This window comes from Asparagus officinalis, chromosome 5 (assembly GCF_001876935.1).
Source record: "Asparagus officinalis chromosome 5, Aspof.V1, whole genome shotgun sequence".
Taxonomy (NCBI): domain Eukaryota; kingdom Viridiplantae; phylum Streptophyta; class Magnoliopsida; order Asparagales; family Asparagaceae; genus Asparagus; species Asparagus officinalis.
Window position 1 is genome coordinate 75,247,951 of NC_033798.1, and position 20,195 is coordinate 75,268,145.

At 35.3% G+C, this 20,195-nt stretch overlaps 1 protein-coding gene and 1 long non-coding RNA gene across 3 annotated transcripts in view; both read left to right on the forward strand.

Moving 5' to 3' along the window:
- On the forward strand, positions 8,117 to 9,967 carry LOC109843936. Its single transcript, XR_002247841.1, has 3 exons — positions 8,117 to 8,514; positions 8,622 to 8,678; positions 9,702 to 9,967. It is a non-coding gene; the product is annotated as an uncharacterized LOC109843936 (long non-coding RNA).
- The window catches only part of LOC109843937 (phospho-N-acetylmuramoyl-pentapeptide-transferase homolog), a 6,509-nt gene continuing 4,897 nt past the window's right edge, over positions 18,584 to 20,195 (forward strand). The window contains exons 1-3 of one of the 2 annotated variants that reach the window (XM_020412924.1): positions 18,584 to 18,634; positions 18,740 to 18,957; positions 19,750 to 20,194. In XM_020412924.1, coding sequence (XP_020268513.1) covers positions 19,940 to 20,194 — 255 coding nt within the window. In that variant the 5' untranslated portion in view covers positions 18,584 to 18,634; positions 18,740 to 18,957; positions 19,750 to 19,939. Of the gene's footprint in view, positions 18,635 to 18,739; positions 18,958 to 19,048; position 20,195 lie in introns of those variants that run through there. The other variant, XM_020412922.1, reaches the window with a different exon arrangement.

Sequence of the window (20,195 nt, forward strand, 5' to 3'; positions counted from 1 at the left end):
TAATATATCTATATTAAAGAATATATAATATATATTAATATATTTATTAAATAGTATATATAATGGAAAAAGTGTTCCAAAGGTGACGCTGAGATAATCACTAAAGACGGGCCTTAAATCAACTGCTTGAGCTATATTGTGGATGACGCTCGTGAACTTGATTTCTACATATTCCTAAAACCCACCGGGACAAGTTTTGGGTGAACGTCCGTCATCCGTTTGACTCGCTTCATGCCACACGTCACGCATTTGAAACGGTTTTCCGAATGAATAGAATTTTCACATGGCTCGACGGAGGGTCAAATGAGATGATTCAACCCCAAACTTGGTGTGTTAGGGTTTTAGAATTATGTAGATATAAGCTCACGGAGCGAGATCATTCACAATGTAGGCTCAATCATGTGATTAGGCGCGTCCTTAGATGATTATTAAGGTGTCACATAGGCAACTTTTCCTATTAATATATATATATATATATATATATATATTATATATATATAATATTTATATATATCTATATATAAATATATATTATATATAGTATAAATATATATATATATATATGATATATATATTGAAAAGTGTCCTAAAGGTGACCTTTAATATCATCTACTGGCTCGGGCCTAAAATCCATGATTGAGCTACATTATGGATAACGCTCCCGTGAACTTGATGCTAAGCATATTCTAGTTATACCTCAACACCAAAGTTTGGGTGAACCCATCGTTGACCCTCCGCGAGCCATGTGAAAAGTTCTATTCATTCAAAACCCGTCTAACAATTGATAACGAGTGGATGAAGGGTAAACGACGACGATTCGCCTCAAACTTGGATGTGTTAGGGTTTTAAGGAACTATGTAGATCAAGTTCAAAGACGTGACCAAGCCAATAATTAGCTCAATGCAATGTGGATTTTAGGCCGGTCCTAGATGATTATCTAAGGGCGTCACCTAGGAACACTTCTCTCTATATATATATATTAATATATATAGTATATACTATATATATATTATATATATATATATATTATATATAATCTATATATCTATATATATATATTTTAATTACATATATTATATATATATATATATATATATATGATATATTATATATATATTATATGTATGTTGTCATGTATGTATATATTATATGTAATATATATATAATTAGTAATGTGATGTGTGTGTGTGTGTGTGTGTGATGTGGTGTGTGTGTGTGTGAAAAAATGTGTCTGCTTGGTACCAAGCACAAATATTATGCTTGGTAGTGAGGTGTCTCATTCCCATCTACTCATTGTCATTCTCAACCACTTTCCAATCCATGTGAATGTGGACCTCGATTTCAATGATTGGAGGAGAATGAGACACATCACTACCAAGCATAAAAACTTGTGCTTGGTACCTGATACGAGTAGCCGTGCGAGCACATTTGATCGTAGAATTATCAAAGGTGAGTTGAGAAGAGGATGACAGAAACACAAAAAAAAATCCAGTATGTGACGAAGGAAAATACCCTCTCTAGATTATGAGTATGAAAAGATTATAATCTCTCTCTCACAATCTCGCTAGAATTGAGAACAAGCTCTTAATTCTCTCTAAACTCTAATCTCTCTTGATTAAAATCTCACTTTGATTACCTCTGACTGATTAGAAACCCTAAACAATCCCTTAAATAGGTGTAACAACGTGGATAGCAAAGTGGTAAATAACCAAGCCCAAACCCAACAGGAATTCGTGCAAACAGAAACCCAAACGAACCAGGAAACCTTTGATGAGTCGACTCACGGGCTGAAAACTGGTTGCTTCGATTCTTCGATTCGCCGTCTCGTTCTACGCTTTAACATGTGTTCCACTGTGCTGTTTTACACCTCTATTCTCAAGCTACCATGAGAATCATCTATCCTCAAGTTCCCATGAGGATCGCTAAGCTCCGAAGAAAAGATACACCTGTATCATAGGTCCCCCTTTAGGAACTTGAAGTACCGTTCAAGTTAGAACTTCAGCTAAGAAAACTCTCGAGCTCCTCTATCTTTTTTGCACCACCTGGCCTTGCTAGGAACTTGATAGTAACGTACAACTGGAAACGACTCCTTCGCTCCTTGCCTTGTCGTAGTCGTCTTCCGCTCTAACATACAATCCTCTTTCGATGGCTTTTCTGGAAGTCTAATGCACAGTGAGACAAACTTCTTGCTTACATTCACTAGCCTCTTCGGTCGCGTTGCCGTCCCCAAGCTTGTCTTCCTCGGAAGAGACACCGAACGAAATATGAACTTATCACCGTCTTTGGTGAATGTATACTTCTGAGCCCGCCTCTCGTAGATCGCATATCTATCCCATAAGTACGGATTACCTAGTATAATCTGACAAACATCTAATGGAACTACATCGCATGTGACCTCGTCAATATACAACTCATGGAGTACAAATCTAACAGTACATTGATCAACTACACTTAGTCTCTCCTCCTTCTGAATCCACCCCAATGGATAAGGCTTCGGATGCTTGACCGTCTTCAGACCCAGCTTCTGAATCAAGGTCTCGGATATCAAATTCTTCTCGTTGCCCGGATCAACAATGACATCAACCAAACTGGTCTTTATGTTGGCCTTCTTGTTTTGATGATGTTTAACAAACAATTTACCACTAATGTTGTTTATCTAGTATTTGTGTTTTCTTATTTATTATAGACAAACAACGTTGTTGGAGGATGGATGGAATAGAGCTTCAACGATGAAATCCAATGGAGGTTGGCGGAATGTCGGTGAAGCTTATGTAATTCAAAGTTAAAGATCAAGTTCAAGCTTCATCCGTAACGTGTACCAAGTTGAGCTACAATGAAGATCAAGATTGCTTGGGTAATGTAGTTTAGGATTTATATTATGTGTGTTAAGTACTCTAAGCTCAATTATCTATACACACACATTTTATTGGTTTCCTTGTATATATATGTAGTCACATATATATACAACACAAGTTTTAGTTTTCATGTTTATAAATATGAAATTACATGTTTCATATTGTGATTTGGTTTATCTACTTAGATATGAAACAAATATATTTTCATATACATACTCATAGGTTTCATTTTCTATTGTATTTGTGAAAATATTGTATTCTTAGTTTGTAGACTTTAATATCAGTTTATACATGTTTTACTAAGTCTATAAAATCATTTTGTAAAGTTTTAAAAGTTGGTTTAGGTCAAAACATCAAACTCATGTGTTTACATTTTCATGTTTTGGACTATTTTGTAAAATGATGATATTTTTCATTTGGGATGTCCTTTCTGATAACCAGTCGCTGTAGCATGTTTATTATCATGTCTACAATCATTCCCCAAAGTTTTACATTTTTTTGGAATTTATTTGATATTTTTAAACAGCATTTTAAAATTAGCAAATCAATTTTATATATGTCAGTTTTCGGTCGACCGAACCTGAGTTCATATGTTCACTGGGCGACAGAGAGTCTGTCGGTCGACCGGTCCGGTCGACCGAAAAACTCCATCGGTCGACCACACCGGTCGACCGACGATGGTCCAGAATGTTTTCCTCGTATTTTTGCTCTCATCGGTCGACCGACGGAATTTTCGGTCGACCGACAATAGAGCCGTTAGACTTCAACGGCTATTTCTGAGCTGGTTTTTCTAGGGGCTTTTTGGTCTTTTTGTTTTGAGTTTTTGGCTGAGTTTTGGAGTGGGTATAAATACCCATTTGCTGTTTTCTTTCAAATATAGATGAGAATGTTTTAAAATAGTTTAATAAGGGTTTAAACTTGTTTAGTGTTTGTTTAAGTTTGGTTTAAGAAGCTTTTAAGCAATTGAGGGTTTGAGTTTGTGAATTCAATTTCACAAGAGCAAGTGGAGATCATCCTTTGGTGTTTGAGACCGAGTGAGGAGTGTGTGGTGAGAGTCGGGGATCGTCCCAAGAGGAGTGGCGTCGGTTGACGTGCCTAGGGAGAGGTTGTAACCGAGCACTTGAGGGAGACACGGCTAGGTCCAACACTTAGTGGGTGTAGAGTGTGATTGCAAGAGTGTAAGTTGTAGAGTTTTCGGTTAGCTAGAAAACCGAGTGTGTAGAAGAAGTTCCGGCTTTCAAACCGGATTGTGTTAGTGGATTTCTCCCCGGGAGTGGGGAGCGGAGACGTAGGACGGAAGGTCCGAACTCCGTGATCATATTGTGTGTTTGAATGTGCTTTGGCGTTTATTCTTATTTATGCTCATTGTTCTTTTCGCCATTGTCTCATTAGTTATATGATCCACTATCTAGTTCATATTGTTTACCCCTTGTGTTAGTTTATATATCCTTGCATATATATATAATTCATCATCTAGGATATATCTCATTGTTTATATTGCATATTCTTGCACATAACTCTTTGTATATCTATCTTGCAAGAATATATTTGTTAATTAGTTTTAATTGGCATTTAAATCGGATTAGATTAGCATAAGACCCTAATCACCCCCCTCTAGGGTCTAACACTTTACTTACAACTTCAGCACAAAGAGCTACACTCGGAGGTCTTCGTCCTCTTTCGTGGCCTGTTTTTCTACTATAAGATTGAGACTGTTGTTGGGTTCTGTCATCCCCGAGACTTCTTTCGGACCTTGAGCTATCACGTATGCATTTTTCTCCTCTTTCTTCTTCAATCCTCTTGGCTTGATATGAGGATACTTCTCCCAGCCGATCAGCAACATGCATTGTCTTTTCGTAGTGACTACAAATCAGTTCTGCTTTCCCTTGATCACCCTTCTTCTCCTCCTTATATTTAAAACCACTAGACTCGCCTCCTGTCTGTTTGGAGTCTTCCTTAGTCTTGTTGCTCTTCTTCTGCTTACCCTCAATGGAAATAGCCTTCACGCTCGCCTCTGCAATAGTCTCGACCGTGAATAACTCCATCTCCTTCAGGATGTAATCGCTCAATCCCGCCATATACTTCATAAACACAGAATATTCCTCTGTCGCAATGTTAAGGATCATCGCCTGCTGCTGGAACTCTGTGGTGTATTCTTAAACGGCTTGATTGACTCTTTGATGCAAGCCATACCATTTGTACCAACGCTCTTCGAGGAACCCTACCGGATAGAATTGCTTCCTAAGTAGTTCCTTGAACTTATTCCACGACACCGCCTTTTTCTCCTCCTTGCAGTAGGATTTCTACCACGTCAACGCGCTCCTGAAAGCTTCAAAGTCATGAACACAATCTTCTCCTTAGATGAATATCCGTAGAGAGTGAAATACATCTCCATACATTCGATCCAATCATCGAGTTTCTCCATATTGACACTCCCATCATAAACATGAATCTCCACCTTGAAGTCAATCTTTAGGTTCTGGTAAGAATTCTTACCCCCTTGATGCAACGCAGCCTTAACAGTCTCCCCCTCCTCGTCGGGATCTGAATCCACTCTCTCCACATCGGACTCCATAATTTTCTTCTTGGACTTTGAAGAAGATTCACCTTGTTTATCACCTCTATGGATAAGACTGACAAGTTATGTGAGAGTAGACCTTATCGTCTCGATCTGCTTCTCCAATGCATCAATCCTCGCTGAAGTGTCTCCTTCAGCCATCTTCTTCTTCCTTAAAACGTGGACTCCTTCTAATAAAATAAGGATCTCGCCTAGCTTCTTGTATTGCGATCGAGTCAGAACCATACAAAGGATGCCCCCTCCACAGGATCTGATCGCTCTGATACCAACTTGATACGAGTCGTCGTGCGAGCACCTTTGATCGCGAAATTATCAAAGATGGTTGAGAAGAGGATGACAGAAACACAAGAACAATTCAGTATGTGGCGAAGAAAAATACCCTCTCTAGATTATGAGTATAAAAAAATTACAATCCCTCTCTCACAATCTTACTAGAATCGAGAACAAGCTCTTAATTTTCTCTAAACCCTAATCTCTCTTGATTAGAATCTCACTTTGATTACCTCTGATTGATTAGAAACCCTAAATAATCCCTTATATAGGTGTAACAACGTGGATGGCAAAGTGATAAATAACCAAGCCCAAACCCAACATGAATTCGTGCAAACAGAAACCCAAATAAACCAGGAAACCTTCGATGAGTCGACTCACGACTGAGATGAGTTAACTCGTCCGAAACTGGAGAAAACACAAAACCAGCAATGAGTCGACTCGTCAGATACTGGTGACAAACGGCTGAGTTTCATGAGTCGACCTATGATAGGCATGAGTCGACTCAACCTGATGAGTCGACTTATGACTGTTATGAGTCGACTCACGGACTGAAAACTGGGTGCTTCGATTCTTTGATTCGCCGTCTCGTTCCACGCTTCAACCTACGTTCCACTGTGCTGTTTTACACTTCTATTCTCAAGTTACCATGAGAATCATCTATCTTCAAGCTCTCATAAGGATCGCTAAGTTCTGAAGAGAAGATACACCCATATCAGTACCAATCATACCCATTTCTCTCTCTCTCACTCTACACACACACACACACACACACGTATTTTATATTATATACTTATATGTATATTTTTACCACGGTATAGATACTAAGATATAAGTATATATAATATAATTATAAGTATACTTATATGTGTATATTATAGACTTATAGCGCACCTATGCTAATGGTCCTGGATCTCCAATATGCTTTATATAAGTACATAAGTATAATTATATATAAGTATATTGCATCTAGTACATATAAGTATATCATATAAGTAAAGTATATAACTATACTTAAATAAGCATAATATAAGTATGTAACAAATACATATATAACTATATAATACATATTTATAAATAAGTAATACAAATACATATAAATATAACAAGATTAATCTAATATTTTTTATCATATTTTACAAAAAAATCAAATAAAATTTTGAAGCATAGTTCAATTCTGCAAAAATTAACTTCCATCTGATTTTGTTGATTTATTTTATTTTTACTTGTTTCCAATATGCCACTTTAACTTTCAGATTTTAACAAAAAAATTCTAATAAAATCTCAAAGTTAAATGGGGTTTTCTGATAACCCCTAACTTAAGGGGAGTTTTCTGATGTTTTGAAAGTTAATGGGGAGTTTCCTAATAGTCATCGAGAGTTAAAGGAGGTTTTATGATATTTAGGGTATGTTTGTTTGCACGGAAGTAATTATGAAGTAGCTGAAGTAAAAGAACTAGATGCTACTTCTGTTATTTCTAAGTAAAAAAATGCGTTTGGTTTTTTGAAAACTTACTTCCAATACTTCCTTAAACGCTTATTTGGTGCCTGTGTGTCATCATTACTTCCAAAAATATATTTCCAATCCTCAATACTCAAAAGTCACTCGGGAGTAGTTCACATGTATATTAATTAGAAAATAAATATTTTTTATTAATGTTTCCTTTATTAGTTACTTCTAACAACTTTTCATTGATAAAATTGCTCTTAATTTTAATAATTATTTTGTAGTAATTTATGATGGTCGTCGGCCAGCTTTTCTTTAGGATGAAGAGAACAATTTGTCTATTAATTCTTTGTCTAAATACCACGTTGATGTTACCATCAAAGGAGCGAGAGAGGAGAGAAATTAGAGATTTATAGGAATTTATGGTCATCCGGAGTCTCATCGTAGGCGAGAGGTAAACAATTATTTTGAAACTATGCGGTTGAAGGATTCTTCTTGCTCTCAAGTGACGAGGCGTCATAGCGGCGTGAAACTGGTTGTAAAGTGCTAGATCAAATTGAACAGCGTGGCGTGGCTTTGAAATTATGGAAGCAACATGTGTTAATTACTTCCTAGTAATATTTCCAAATGTTATCCAAACAAAAAAAGTAAATGAAGTCTTCTTCCATTACTTCTAAAAATATATGAAACAAATAAAAAAATGTTATTTTTACTACTTCCTACGTTATAGTTTTAAAAGTTATTTCTATAACCTACTTCTTACTTTAAATAGTTTTATTATCGAAATGGGCCTTAGTCGTTTATTTATCTGCATTTAGGCCCATACTTAGTTATAATTTCATCATCGAAATGGGCCCTTAGTCGTTTATTTATCTGCATTTAGGCCCATACTTAGTTAACAGCAGAGAACCCCTCAGCAAACTCCAAAAAGGCCAGCACACAACCAAAGCCCTAAACCCTAATAAATCCCTCATAAAAATGATTCCGCGGTCAACAATAGAGACCCTAATAATTTTTATAATCTCCTTCCAGAAAGGCCAGCACTCAACCAAAGCCCTAAACCCTAATAATTCCCTCATCCCTCACTCTTCTTCTTCGTTAATGGCGCAGATATCGGCAAGAGCCATCAAATCAGAAAGCAGTACACGATCCAGCTAGGCGAGAACAAGCTCGTCTCCGATCCCTTATAATCTCCTTCCAGAGAAACGAAAGATGCAATTTTTATAACGGTCGATTGCAGGAACTGGATCTCTTGAATGAGCGCGCCAGCGTGTGCAAGTTGATCGGGCCGGTGCTCGTGAAGCAGGATCTGGCCGAGGCTAGGGCTAATGCCCGGAAAATAATCGACTACATCTCTGCTGAGCTGTGAGTTTTCGCTAATTTTGTCCAAGATTATGTTTTTGTGTGTTCTTTTGGTTGTTGATGACTGATTTTTTTATTTAATAATGTTGGTGTTGGGACCGTACACAAAGAGGCTGGATGGGACTCTTCGGGATCTGGATGGCAAGCAGAATAACGAGAGAGACAAGGTTAGTAATAGAGATTTTTTAGCGCAAGGGTAAGCTGTGAAACTCATCAGATTTGAGTGACTGACTACTGTTCTCATGTACACTGATATTTTGGGGATTAATTAATCTTTTAAATGGAATAAGTAACCTGTGGATGGCCTAAGCATTCTTATCCTAGTCGTATATTCATATTCTAACATTGAAAGCGCAAGCCTATTGCTTAAGTTGAATTGGGCTATCTACGAACGGATTAGATCCTCTAAAAAACATTTTTTGAGTGCAAAAAAGCTGGGCATGAATGAGCCAATGTCAGATTTAGAGGATTGAGAGAAACAAAACACACATATATACAAGCCAACGGAGTTTGAGAGAAACATAGTGTATTGCTGGCACTTCAAGATGTAAAATTGAGGAAGTGAATTTCTTCGTGTTGCCCCAATGTTCACGTAGCTCCATGTGTATATAGAGAAGAAATCAGTTTGTACGAACCAAAACTGCTGCATATTGTGGTGGGCCTATCTGTGCACACTAGTTTGGTACATTCTTTAGAATGTAGAACAAGAAATTGTTCCTCTTTTACTTTTGATGTGAGATTGCATTGCTTATTCTTTCTCCACATCATTTGTGACTTAAATTGTGTTAAATTTAAAACTTGGAAATAACTACGGTCTAAGGATACAAAGAGCTAATAATTCATAGAGGCCTGACAGGCTGACACTGACTCATCATATAAAAGGATAATAATTGCTGGTTGTCAAGATCTTGAAGTTGATAATTCGTATATGCTTAACCCTGAACCAGAATTTTTATGTTGGTTTTTATTGATGGGTGTGATTATTCGGATGTCTAAGATGGTTCGTGATTTTTAGACGACGGATACTATAGCATTTACTGTTAGTTGTCATTATCCATTATGTGTTAATGGCCGCCTATAAACCATGTTATCCACTTTCAAGGCATTGCAATAGCGATCTTTCTTATCTATTTTTTCTCTGGTGATAATGTGTACAGTTTGACACAAATTTTCCTTTGTTTTCCATGCAGGTCCTGAAGCTGCAGCAGAAGATTCAAACTCTGCAGGCTAGTAAATCTAAGGCCTAGGTTACTGTGCACGTGCTTACATTTAGGCCTAGGTTACTGTCCACGTGCTTACATTTAGTTTCTCACCAAGATTTTGTGTTTTCCCCTTGTAAGAACACAAGATATGTGCAAGAGATAACTAATACCTTATGTGATGGATTTCAAGCTATGAAAAGGTTACTGGCATTATATATTTCCAAATGATATTGCTGATTTGTCTTTTCACCAAATTATGAGTTCTTGATCGTGAAACGCTATGCAATGGTTGAAAAGTAAGCTACTAAGCATTTTTAATTTGATTGCTTTATTCGTTTTAATCACATCAAGTATCACCTTTTATTAGTTTTTGTAATCTTACTTATATAACTTAGTTTAAACTTTTTCCTTCATGTGGTGCTGGATGCAATCTATTGAAATGAAATCTGAGTCCAAACACAGTTAGAACCTCAAAACCTTACGAAATTACTCCTTGACCAGTGGGATCTCCTGTAATTGTTATATTAGCGTGCATTCTTTGGTGGTTTATGGTTGTATATGTGCAGGCACGGCACGTGTGTGCCTGCACACTTGGTCCTGGTGCGTGCACTAATTCAATATCATCGGCAGCGAATAGGGATGATGAAAATGATGATGAAAGCAGGTACTTATGACAGATTCCCTATCTAGATGCTCCTGGTGCGGCTATTTTGTAGTTGTGCCGAGTATGTAGTACTCAACTAAGTTCTCCTGGTGCAGCTGCTTTATAGTTGTGTTGAGCATCTAGTTTGGTTCTGACTGACTAAGAAACATACTGCCATCTGATTCTCTCTCTGTCCTCAAGATTACTTATTAGCTTTAATTATCAGAAATTAATTTTTCCACAGGGAATATATGATTATATCCTTGTGTTATGATTTTGTTATGAGATGAAGACAACCATTTTATACTAATACTAAATGCATATGCTAATAGTTTAGCATTAGGTTACTGGGTAAGAGACTACATGAATGCTCGTATGAGGTCTCTTTCACCAGAGATGTTCTAGTTATTTGATAAAGATGAAGTTGTTTTAGAGAAGCGAGAGCTTATGATAGGTTGTTTTCACTACAAAATTCTTCTGTTTAATATGTCCACATTTCTGCAGGGTGCCTTTTTTTGAGCATGCAACTTTGCTTAGTGAGATCCCTTAATTCAATGAGTTGGTTATTACATGTGGCTAATATCTCATCTGCTAACATAATGAGGCCTTGTAAGGGTAGTTGGACTAATGTCTTATCTGTAATATATTTTAATCATGTTTTGCCTTTTGTTTACTATTATTTTGAATGAAGGAACAAGGAAGTATCACATTCATTTTGCAATGCACCAATGTCATTATTAAAGGAGTATTTAAAATTAAAATTATATAATAAATTTCGAATTGCATCCATGAAATTTCTTGCCAAATACATTCTGGACAAGGTCCTAGCTTGTGATTGGAGTCTTTGGTATATAGTTGTCTTGTTTAGTGGGATTACGTTATAAGCCAGGAAGCTAGCAATCATGTATAGGAGCCCTGGTGGTCGATGCTTGATTACAAATACACCTTGCAGCTTTCACCTAATTTATGTGACCATTTTTCTTAGTTTTGAAAAGGATATGCATTATATTTTTCAAAATGCAATGTTTCCTTCATCCATATTTTTTTTTGTGGAACCCATACATATCTTAAGAAAACCTTTTTGCACTTTATTATAAAATAAAATATCACTGGATGCACTTTATTAAAATATCAAGCAGGAGGAAAATGGATTGAAGCTTGTATCCATCGCTACATTGAATCCTGTCAATTACCTGGTTGGCTTACTGGATGCGCTGGCTGTTGTGGAAGGAATAGGGTCATTTATTCTGTCTGTTCTGTGACTACCATTCTACTTACATATAGGAGGAGCATCTTCCGGATGCTATAGGCAAGCAGAAGAGTTGATACAGAAGCAGATGATGGGACCATAAAAATACAACTGCGTAAGGATAATAGCAGCAACTTTTATCTTTCGAGGAACATAACTATATGACTGGACCAAGCTGGTTCGCGTCCTTTTTTTTCCCAAAGAAGAAAACAAGTCAATACAAATCGCAGATTTTATATGAATACAGAATTTAGTGTTTTCAGTGATAAAGTTCCCTGAATCCTGATGCAGGAGCTAAGGTTTCATGACTACTTCTCTGATGTTTTCCTTGATGCTTTTGTTCCATTGTCCGATTAAAAATGCAGATATCTCCATCTTAAACGTTTCCCTTTTTTTGTTGTTTTGGTGGTAAGTGTATCACTTGATTTTGTTAGCTATACCTAATTTTGTCTATTGTGGAGGAACTTGGAGATGACTGGCAATATTTGCTTGTGACGAGTGAAATCACATGTCCAAGGAATTTCGTGGGATAAAAAGAATGTAGGAATTTTCTCCCAAAATGATGGAAGTGTTCTGCTTGATGATCCAACCATCTTGGTGAATGTTCCCATAAAGGTTATTGCACCCTTCTGACGCCCAAAATATTAAAATAAAAAAGTTGCACTGAAAAAACATGCAATTTTTTTTAACTTTTATTTTTCCAGGTCATGGACAAATTTGTTCTAGTTCTAGCAATGGTGTGAGCGTGCCTTCCTGGGACCTAGGATGCCAGATGGAACGGGAAGTAGTACAACAGGATACAGTGAACTTACAGTTTCTGATCAGCATTGTGAAAGTGGAGCCTTAAGAGTAGGGCTGGGCATATTCGGTTCGGATCGGTTTTAAGCTCAATCCGCATCCAATCCGAATTTTTTGAATTCTCAAAACTCTCATCCAGATCCAGATTTTTTTCCCTTCATCCGAATATTCGGCCCAACCGAAATTCGGATCGGTTCGGATCGGTTTCAGTTTTGGACCGAATTAATACTATTTCACAAAAATCTGCCCACACCTGAGATCATTGCCTATTAATTTCTGATGAAGTATCATTATTTGTCCATTTTGTCTACTTAACTTTTTTCCCCAAACAATGAAATGTGGAGCTTGTTTGAAGTAACACCATTGCCACAGCTAACAAAAAACCGAAATCAGTGAAATGAGCGCAAACCATATCAACAAGTACATATGGTTACGTAACATTCAAATATTAATTAACTATAATCAAAAGGTTATCTTTCATTTCTTGGAAAACAACTTAACATGCCTCTAGTAGAATTTGAAAGATTATATGAGGTTTCACCGATTTTAATGCGGGCATATACGCTAGCAGACCCAATGAAAAAGGAACTATACAATATAAACATGTATGTAAACATAACAATCAAATTACCGAGCAATTATATAGCTTAATGCTCAAGTGATGACTCACTAATAAGAAAGCTATTCCATCCGACTTCCTCCGAACTAAAAGTCCTTTCCATTTTGACCGAATTCTGAACGACGAAGTCCTTCCCATTTTGAGCAATATGAATATCCGACAAAGAACGAATTAGAAAATTCGGTTCGGTTTTTTTTCGGGCGGTTCAGGGGTTCAAACCGGATCCAAACCGGTTTAATTCGGTTCGGGCGGTTTAGAGTCTTCTTCTCATCCATTTAATCCGGTTCGGTTAACCGGCCCGCTTTTTCGGGCGGTTTTTTCGGTTGAACCGGTTTTTTTCGGTTTTTGCCCACCCCTACTTAAGAGTAATGATAGAGGGGCAGCCTGTTTTTTTTTTACTCTAAATTCTGTCATGCGTTTGTATTTTTGTTTTTTTACGACTGCGTGCATTTTGTATGAAAGAGAATTAGGAAATAGCGGTAGATTCATACCGTTAGCTTTTAGAATCTGGATGTATTAGCTTGTAGCTCTGAGCGTGAGTTTGTGGTTTTTCTTACACTATATTTTATGCACGTGCAATGCATGTGGTTAAATACTGTGATTAGGTATTTTTGGTTTATTTTCTTACTAAAATTTGTTCCTCGGTTACTCTTTGATAATAATTTTTGCTCACTTTGATTAAGTATTTTTGGTTTATTTTTTATTAAAATTTGTTCCTTGATTACACTTTGGTTATTTATTTATTTGATGTTTGTTTGAATAGACTACGTCCAGTTTAAATTTTTATGTTGATAGTTGAATTGTCAGGAGAAAAATATAATCTAACGCCAATTTTAAATTTTTATTTCATTTGGATCGGCAGGAAACTGAGCTTGACCTGAGGAAGTAAGTGTTATGAAAAAACACTTGAAAAAAATACATTATAAAAGGAAGATGAATAATAAAGCCAACGAGCCAAGATGATTGATTTAAAGTGGATTAAAATAACATAAAATAGTTAATGAAAAAAATTATAAACTAAATATTAATGCTAACTCTAGTATACTTTTATATGATAAAAGCATCCACATATGCATATGAAAGCACTAAAAGTAGTATATGAAAATCCCTTCTACAAGTTCCTAATTATATTAAAAAAATTAAACTATTCTATAACATTTCACAAAATATTATCTTTTATTGCTTCTATTTTATTTTTTATTGAGTAGAGATCAATCCTTCTTCATCTTTATCTTTTTCCTAGACAATTCTAAAGTAGTGTCTTTGTCGTTTACATTGATTGTGATATGAGGCTGGAGCATGTTATCTTTCCTTAGACTCATTCATCTTTTGTCTTCTCGTCTAAATTCACAAAGAATTTGAATATATTTCTTATGTTCAACACAAAATTCTAACAATATGGACTTTGATTTTTTTCCTATTTCAATAAGAATAAATGTTAATTACATATATGTGATTTTTTTGTGCTTTTAATAAATAAGGTTAGGAGCTATCACTTTTTTCTTTGCAATGAATTCTTCTGTTGTCCATCTAATAAGAATTTCTGCTGTGTCATAAAGTTACCTTTGCTCTGTCTATATCATTTTTCATAAGGATCTGAACTAATACATTACATTTTTCATTGTTAATTTGCTTTAGATTATAATATTAATATTTGATTTTAATATATTTATTTCATGAAGAAGGGATATCACTTAACCTTAGTACTACATCATTGACGATTCTACAACATTTATCATTTGTACACTTATTATTAACATCTCTATCCATTTTCTTGTTACAGCCTTTGCAAACATAGAACCACTGCTCAACTGTATTATAAATGGTAGTTATCGTTGCCTTAAAGGTGCGATAGTGTGTCTGTATATTGGTAAATTATTCTTAGGTTTAATTGTATAAATTTTAGAGTAGGTTTTCTATGATCATACCTCTTTTGACTGTTATAATGGTTATATATATTAGTAATTTGAATTTCTGTTACATTTATAAAAAGCCTTAATAGAGATACTTTTGTCTTGATAGCTTACTCTGAAAGAGTGCTGCATATTAGCTTTAAAAAATAATATTTTTTTACGGTGTTGTATGGACGTTTGCTTGGTTTACTTCCTATTCTCTTGTTTCTTCAGTAAGTTGTATCTTTGGGTTGATATATATTATTGATGCAATTTTTGATGACATGCATATATCCTCTATAAATTTGAGACAGATATAAGGTGAATTTTATATTTCGTGACCTTTAATAAGAATTTTAGTAATGAAATATATTACCTTCATATTTAGAGATCTTGAAATTTAATAGTGCTATTACATCATTATCTTTGATCATGTCTTTAAGAATTGAACATTCGTTAGTAGTCATGCCCTTAAATAAAGTCACACGCAGGGTTGTGATACTATATAAGAAAAAGAAAAAGGGTGATTTTATATTTTTTTGCTTACGCAAAGTCATGTCATAGTAATTTTTTTATCTTCCATGAAAAATGTTTATTTGATTGAAACAAAGTTGTTCAATATATTCTTCATGGGGATTCAGTCGTTGCTTCTTTGATAAATATAACTTATGTTAGTGTTAATTGAAGTGATTCATGGACAATCTAAATTCTATTTGAAATAAAAACTACTTGATTCTTTTGAAGGATATCTCTAAATTTTCTGATAGTTCTCCATACATAAATCTTTATAATTTTTTACCCTATAAATATTATTACCATTAAACATCAATATTTATAAATTCTAATCAATTAATGTTAAGCTAGTATATTATAGTCTTTTATTAGTTTTTTACGATTTAGTCTTCTATTAATTAATGATACTTATGTATTTTTGCTGCTCTAACATATTGATAAAATTTTATGCAGTTACTTTAATATATACAATAACATTAATTTTTAATCTATCATATATTTTTAAAATTTTTATTCATTGACTGAATTTTTTTAATCTGTTATTATTGCTATTTTTTTTACCAGCATCAACTTAACTTTTTTTTAGATTCTGAAAAAGAATAGTAAACCTTAAATTATAAGTTACATTTATATATCTTAATAAAAGAATATCAAAGAAAAAGAATAGTAAACCTTAAATTATAAGTTACATTTATATATCTTAATAAAAGAATATCAAACAATTACTCTTTTAACCTTAAATTATAAGTTACATTTATATATCTTAATAAAAGAATATCAAACAATTACTCTTTTCTTTGCCAAGTTTTAAAATTTTACCTTTTTATTTTGTGATTTTTAAACTTTTGAGAGTATTTTGTCTAATTTTTAAAACTTTTTACTTTTTTTTGTAATACTCATGTAATAAACTGATACCACAGAGTTGTTTCATATATTTTATTAATCTTATTTAAATTATTGAGCTATATATAGTTCATGGGGTATTAAGATAAGATATAACTATGATTAGATAGATTATAATTTAAATTAAATATTTACAATAGTACATGGTAATTTTGACTATGGAAAGCTTTTGCCGAACTCGTGCTTTTAAAGAGAGTATGATTTTTGTTTTCCTTAATTTTTCTTTTTTATAATTTTGAGAATGATTTTTGTCTCTTTAATTTGTTTAGTGGATTTTGTAAACATCTCATCCACATTATGTACATTTGTAGGTCTGCGCTATTCCTGGGTTCGACCTTTGGGGTAGACATTATTTATCTCATTAATTTATTTGGTTTTTGCATATACGCCCTTTATTTTGTAGACATTTATAAATTTAGCATTTAATAATTTTATTTAAATTTACATTTCAATTTAAACTGTATCATTATCTTCATACTATGTATATCCAATAAGAATTCATCAATTTACATTTCAATTTAAACTGTATCATTATCTTCATACTATGTATATCCAATAAGAATTCATCAATTTATCAACTTACTCTTACTTAAGTATCATTATCTTCATACTATGTATATCCAATAAGAATTCATCAATTTATCAACTTACTCTTACTTAATGTATTAATATTTGAATTCCAATGGTATTTTTGTCTACTGAAAGATTTTCCCAAACTCGTGCTTTTAAAGAGAGTATGATATGATTATTAGAAAAGCTGGCTAATATGCGCATTGGTTTTTACAAGTGCAAAGTTGATGAAAGTAAGCACAAACAGTTAGCACCCTATTGCAGTTGGAGGTGTAATTTTCTGCTGGCAGTTTTGCATAACCTCCTCGATGTTATCCGAGCTAAGTCAGAAGAGGAGTATGGAACTATGGATAGATGTACGTTCCTTGTATATGCTTATTTCGAGTTGTTTGTTGCAAGAAACTTGTTCAACTTGGCACTCAATTGATAACTGCATCTGAGACTTTTATTGTGGCAGTTATGGTAATATTCGTAGGAAACTAAGACAGGTTGACGCTTAGCTATCTGCTACTAAACTCTCAACGAGTTCCTTTCCTTGTGATGCTTTTAGTCTTTTGTTTTTTGTTGGATGTAGGCATATGCCTCAAGTTTGAGATCACTTGGCACATGTATACGAGTTGCGGCAATAGTTCAGAGAAGGTCCCTGAAGTCATTGTTGGAGGTCCTTAACGTTATTTCAGCCAAATATCAGTCCCTGAAGTCATCGTTGGAGGTCCCTAACGTTATTTCAGCCAAATATCATTTGAGACTTCTATATTTGGAAGTCATCATTGGAGGTGCCTAACGTTACCTCTGTCATCAGTCTAGATCATTTATAACTTCAGTTAAATCTCGCTGACTTGATGATGATATGGTGCTGTTGTGTCAGCAAATTTAGTGAAATTTCAAGTTTGTCATGTCATATCATTGCCAAGTCAACAGAAAATTAGTACAATTACTGCATTGAACGTGACAGTGACATGACAGTGCCATGTCATCACCACGTTAGCAAGATTTAATTGAAAGTTTTGCTTATACGAAGTATGTGAAGATCTTCAGCTGAAGTTTTGGGCGATTCATCACGGATCTCTGCTGAAGTTTTGCTTATACGAAGTACGTGAAGTTCTTCAGCAGAGCACAAGTACGCAAAATATATATATGAAAGTTCTTAAACAGAGCTGCAAGTGAGTTATACAATATGATCACGTATCAATCCGAGTAGAAGCCTAAGACCCATGAGATGTTGACGAGTCCAATATTTGGACATAAAACTCTTAACTAGATAGAGTATGGATCTAAATAACTCGAATTTGACTGAAATAACTTTTACTAGTCGGCGAAACTAGTGTTAAGCTTAAGAGGCTATGCATCGGATGCGCACCCAAGATTATTGCATCACTGTACAAACCGAAGCCCAATTATCAAGTAGCAGGCCGGGTAGTTGATTGCCCCAATTATTTCGCTACATTAGATTCCAGCCTAAAGATCTCGAACGAGTTTCTCGCCCCCAGTGCGCCCTTTTGCTCACTTTCAAACAAAGTACGAAACATTCGTCAAATAAATATTTAAAAAAAAATATGAACGTCAATAAAACCTCTCCGCCTCCGCCTAGGCCTCGCATCACTCGATCATGTCTTCAGCCAATCCCCACTCTCTCCGTCTCCTAGGGTTTCGTCAAACCCTAACTCGATCGTCTCCTCATCGGCCCGCTGCATTTCCCGGCGTCCTTTCTTTCTCATCAGGGCAATCGATGAGGTACATGACGACTAATAGGAAAAAGTTGTGTCTTTTTCTTTTTTTCCTTCCTTTTTTTTGGGGTAAAGGTCTGCAATGACTTTGAGATCAATTTTTAACTCCTAGGATTCTAGCGCTGTTCCTATTTTTGTTGAGGAGAGTAATGGGGCGAGTGTGATTTATGGAGTAAGTGATGCAGAAGAGGAAAAGAACGCTGGTGCCATTTACCCGAGTGAGGACACTGATTTGCCAACTAGTAAGGATAGTTCCAAAAGGAATGAAGCTTCTTCAGAATTGCGTGCATGGAAATTTCTTTCCTCCCAAGGGGGGCGCAGAAGAAGAAGGTGAGGTTTTTGTTTGACAAATTAGGCGTTTAAGTTCTCTACATGCGCACGTACGTACTAACATAAGTACATTTTATGTTTGTGCCTGTAGAGAATTTGAATCCAAGTCCTCCATTGGAATTCGGGGTCGAGACATCCACTTTTGAATCCAAGCCCTTCAACTATTTTAAATTTCTTTTTATCTATACATTTTAGAGGTGGTGAGGTCTGCACATTCACTTGTACCTAGCAGGGTATCACCACCAACATCTATATCTTGCAGCTCATATATGCCCAATGTTCATATATGTCCAAGGTTGGGTGTTGTGTGTTTGGGTGTACTGGATATGAGCTGCTACCTCATTTAGCCAAATGAACTACCAAGATATAAGAATGATCAGGTCCACACGTTCCTATGTGACTATCAGAGTAGTTGTCGCCAATATTTATTTCTTGGAAGCTCATTTTGCAGCATTAGCTGTTATCCTGTACCCCCACCACCACCACACACGTGCACATTTCAAGCATGTTCTAGGGATCTAAACAGGAAAACATGGACGGACAACAAACTGTCATGCGTCAAGTTCTGAAAACTGTACACAAAGCAGAACTTCCATGCACAATTCATGTGTCTGACACAGTGCTGCTTCGCGTTTGAAGTGTCTGTGTACCAAGGTTACATGTTGTAATTCTGCAGTATCTTCAGTAGTGAAGTTGGTTTGTGTTTTTGGTCGGCTCTTAATAGATTAATTCTCTTCTAAGAATTCTTTCATATGGTCTCTGACATGAATTCGGTTTTTAACTCTGTATCAGGATTAGACAAGGAGTCATCATTAATATCGTACTCATAATTTGCTTAGCCACATTCCTTCTGTTGTTCGATTGGTGTTCATGGCGAATCATCAGGCAACCATTGGGACCATTTTACCTTACACATCCTTTTCTGTTATCAGCAGCTTTATCAGCAAGTGCTGGATGGTTTTATGTTCCTATAGTTGATAGCATGAATATTCATCAAATCCTTCGGAAAGAAGGCCCTACTATGCACTACATTAAAAAGGGAACCCCTACAATGGGTGGATTATTTTTCATACCAATTGGCATTGCTGTGGCTAGAGGTATAGCTGGTCAGAGTTCTGCACAACTTTATGGAGCAACAGTTGCAACTCTTGCATTTGCAGCAATTGGGTTATTTGATGATTTACTTAGTTGTATGAAAGGTCACAATCATGGATTACCAGGATGGATTAAACTTATGT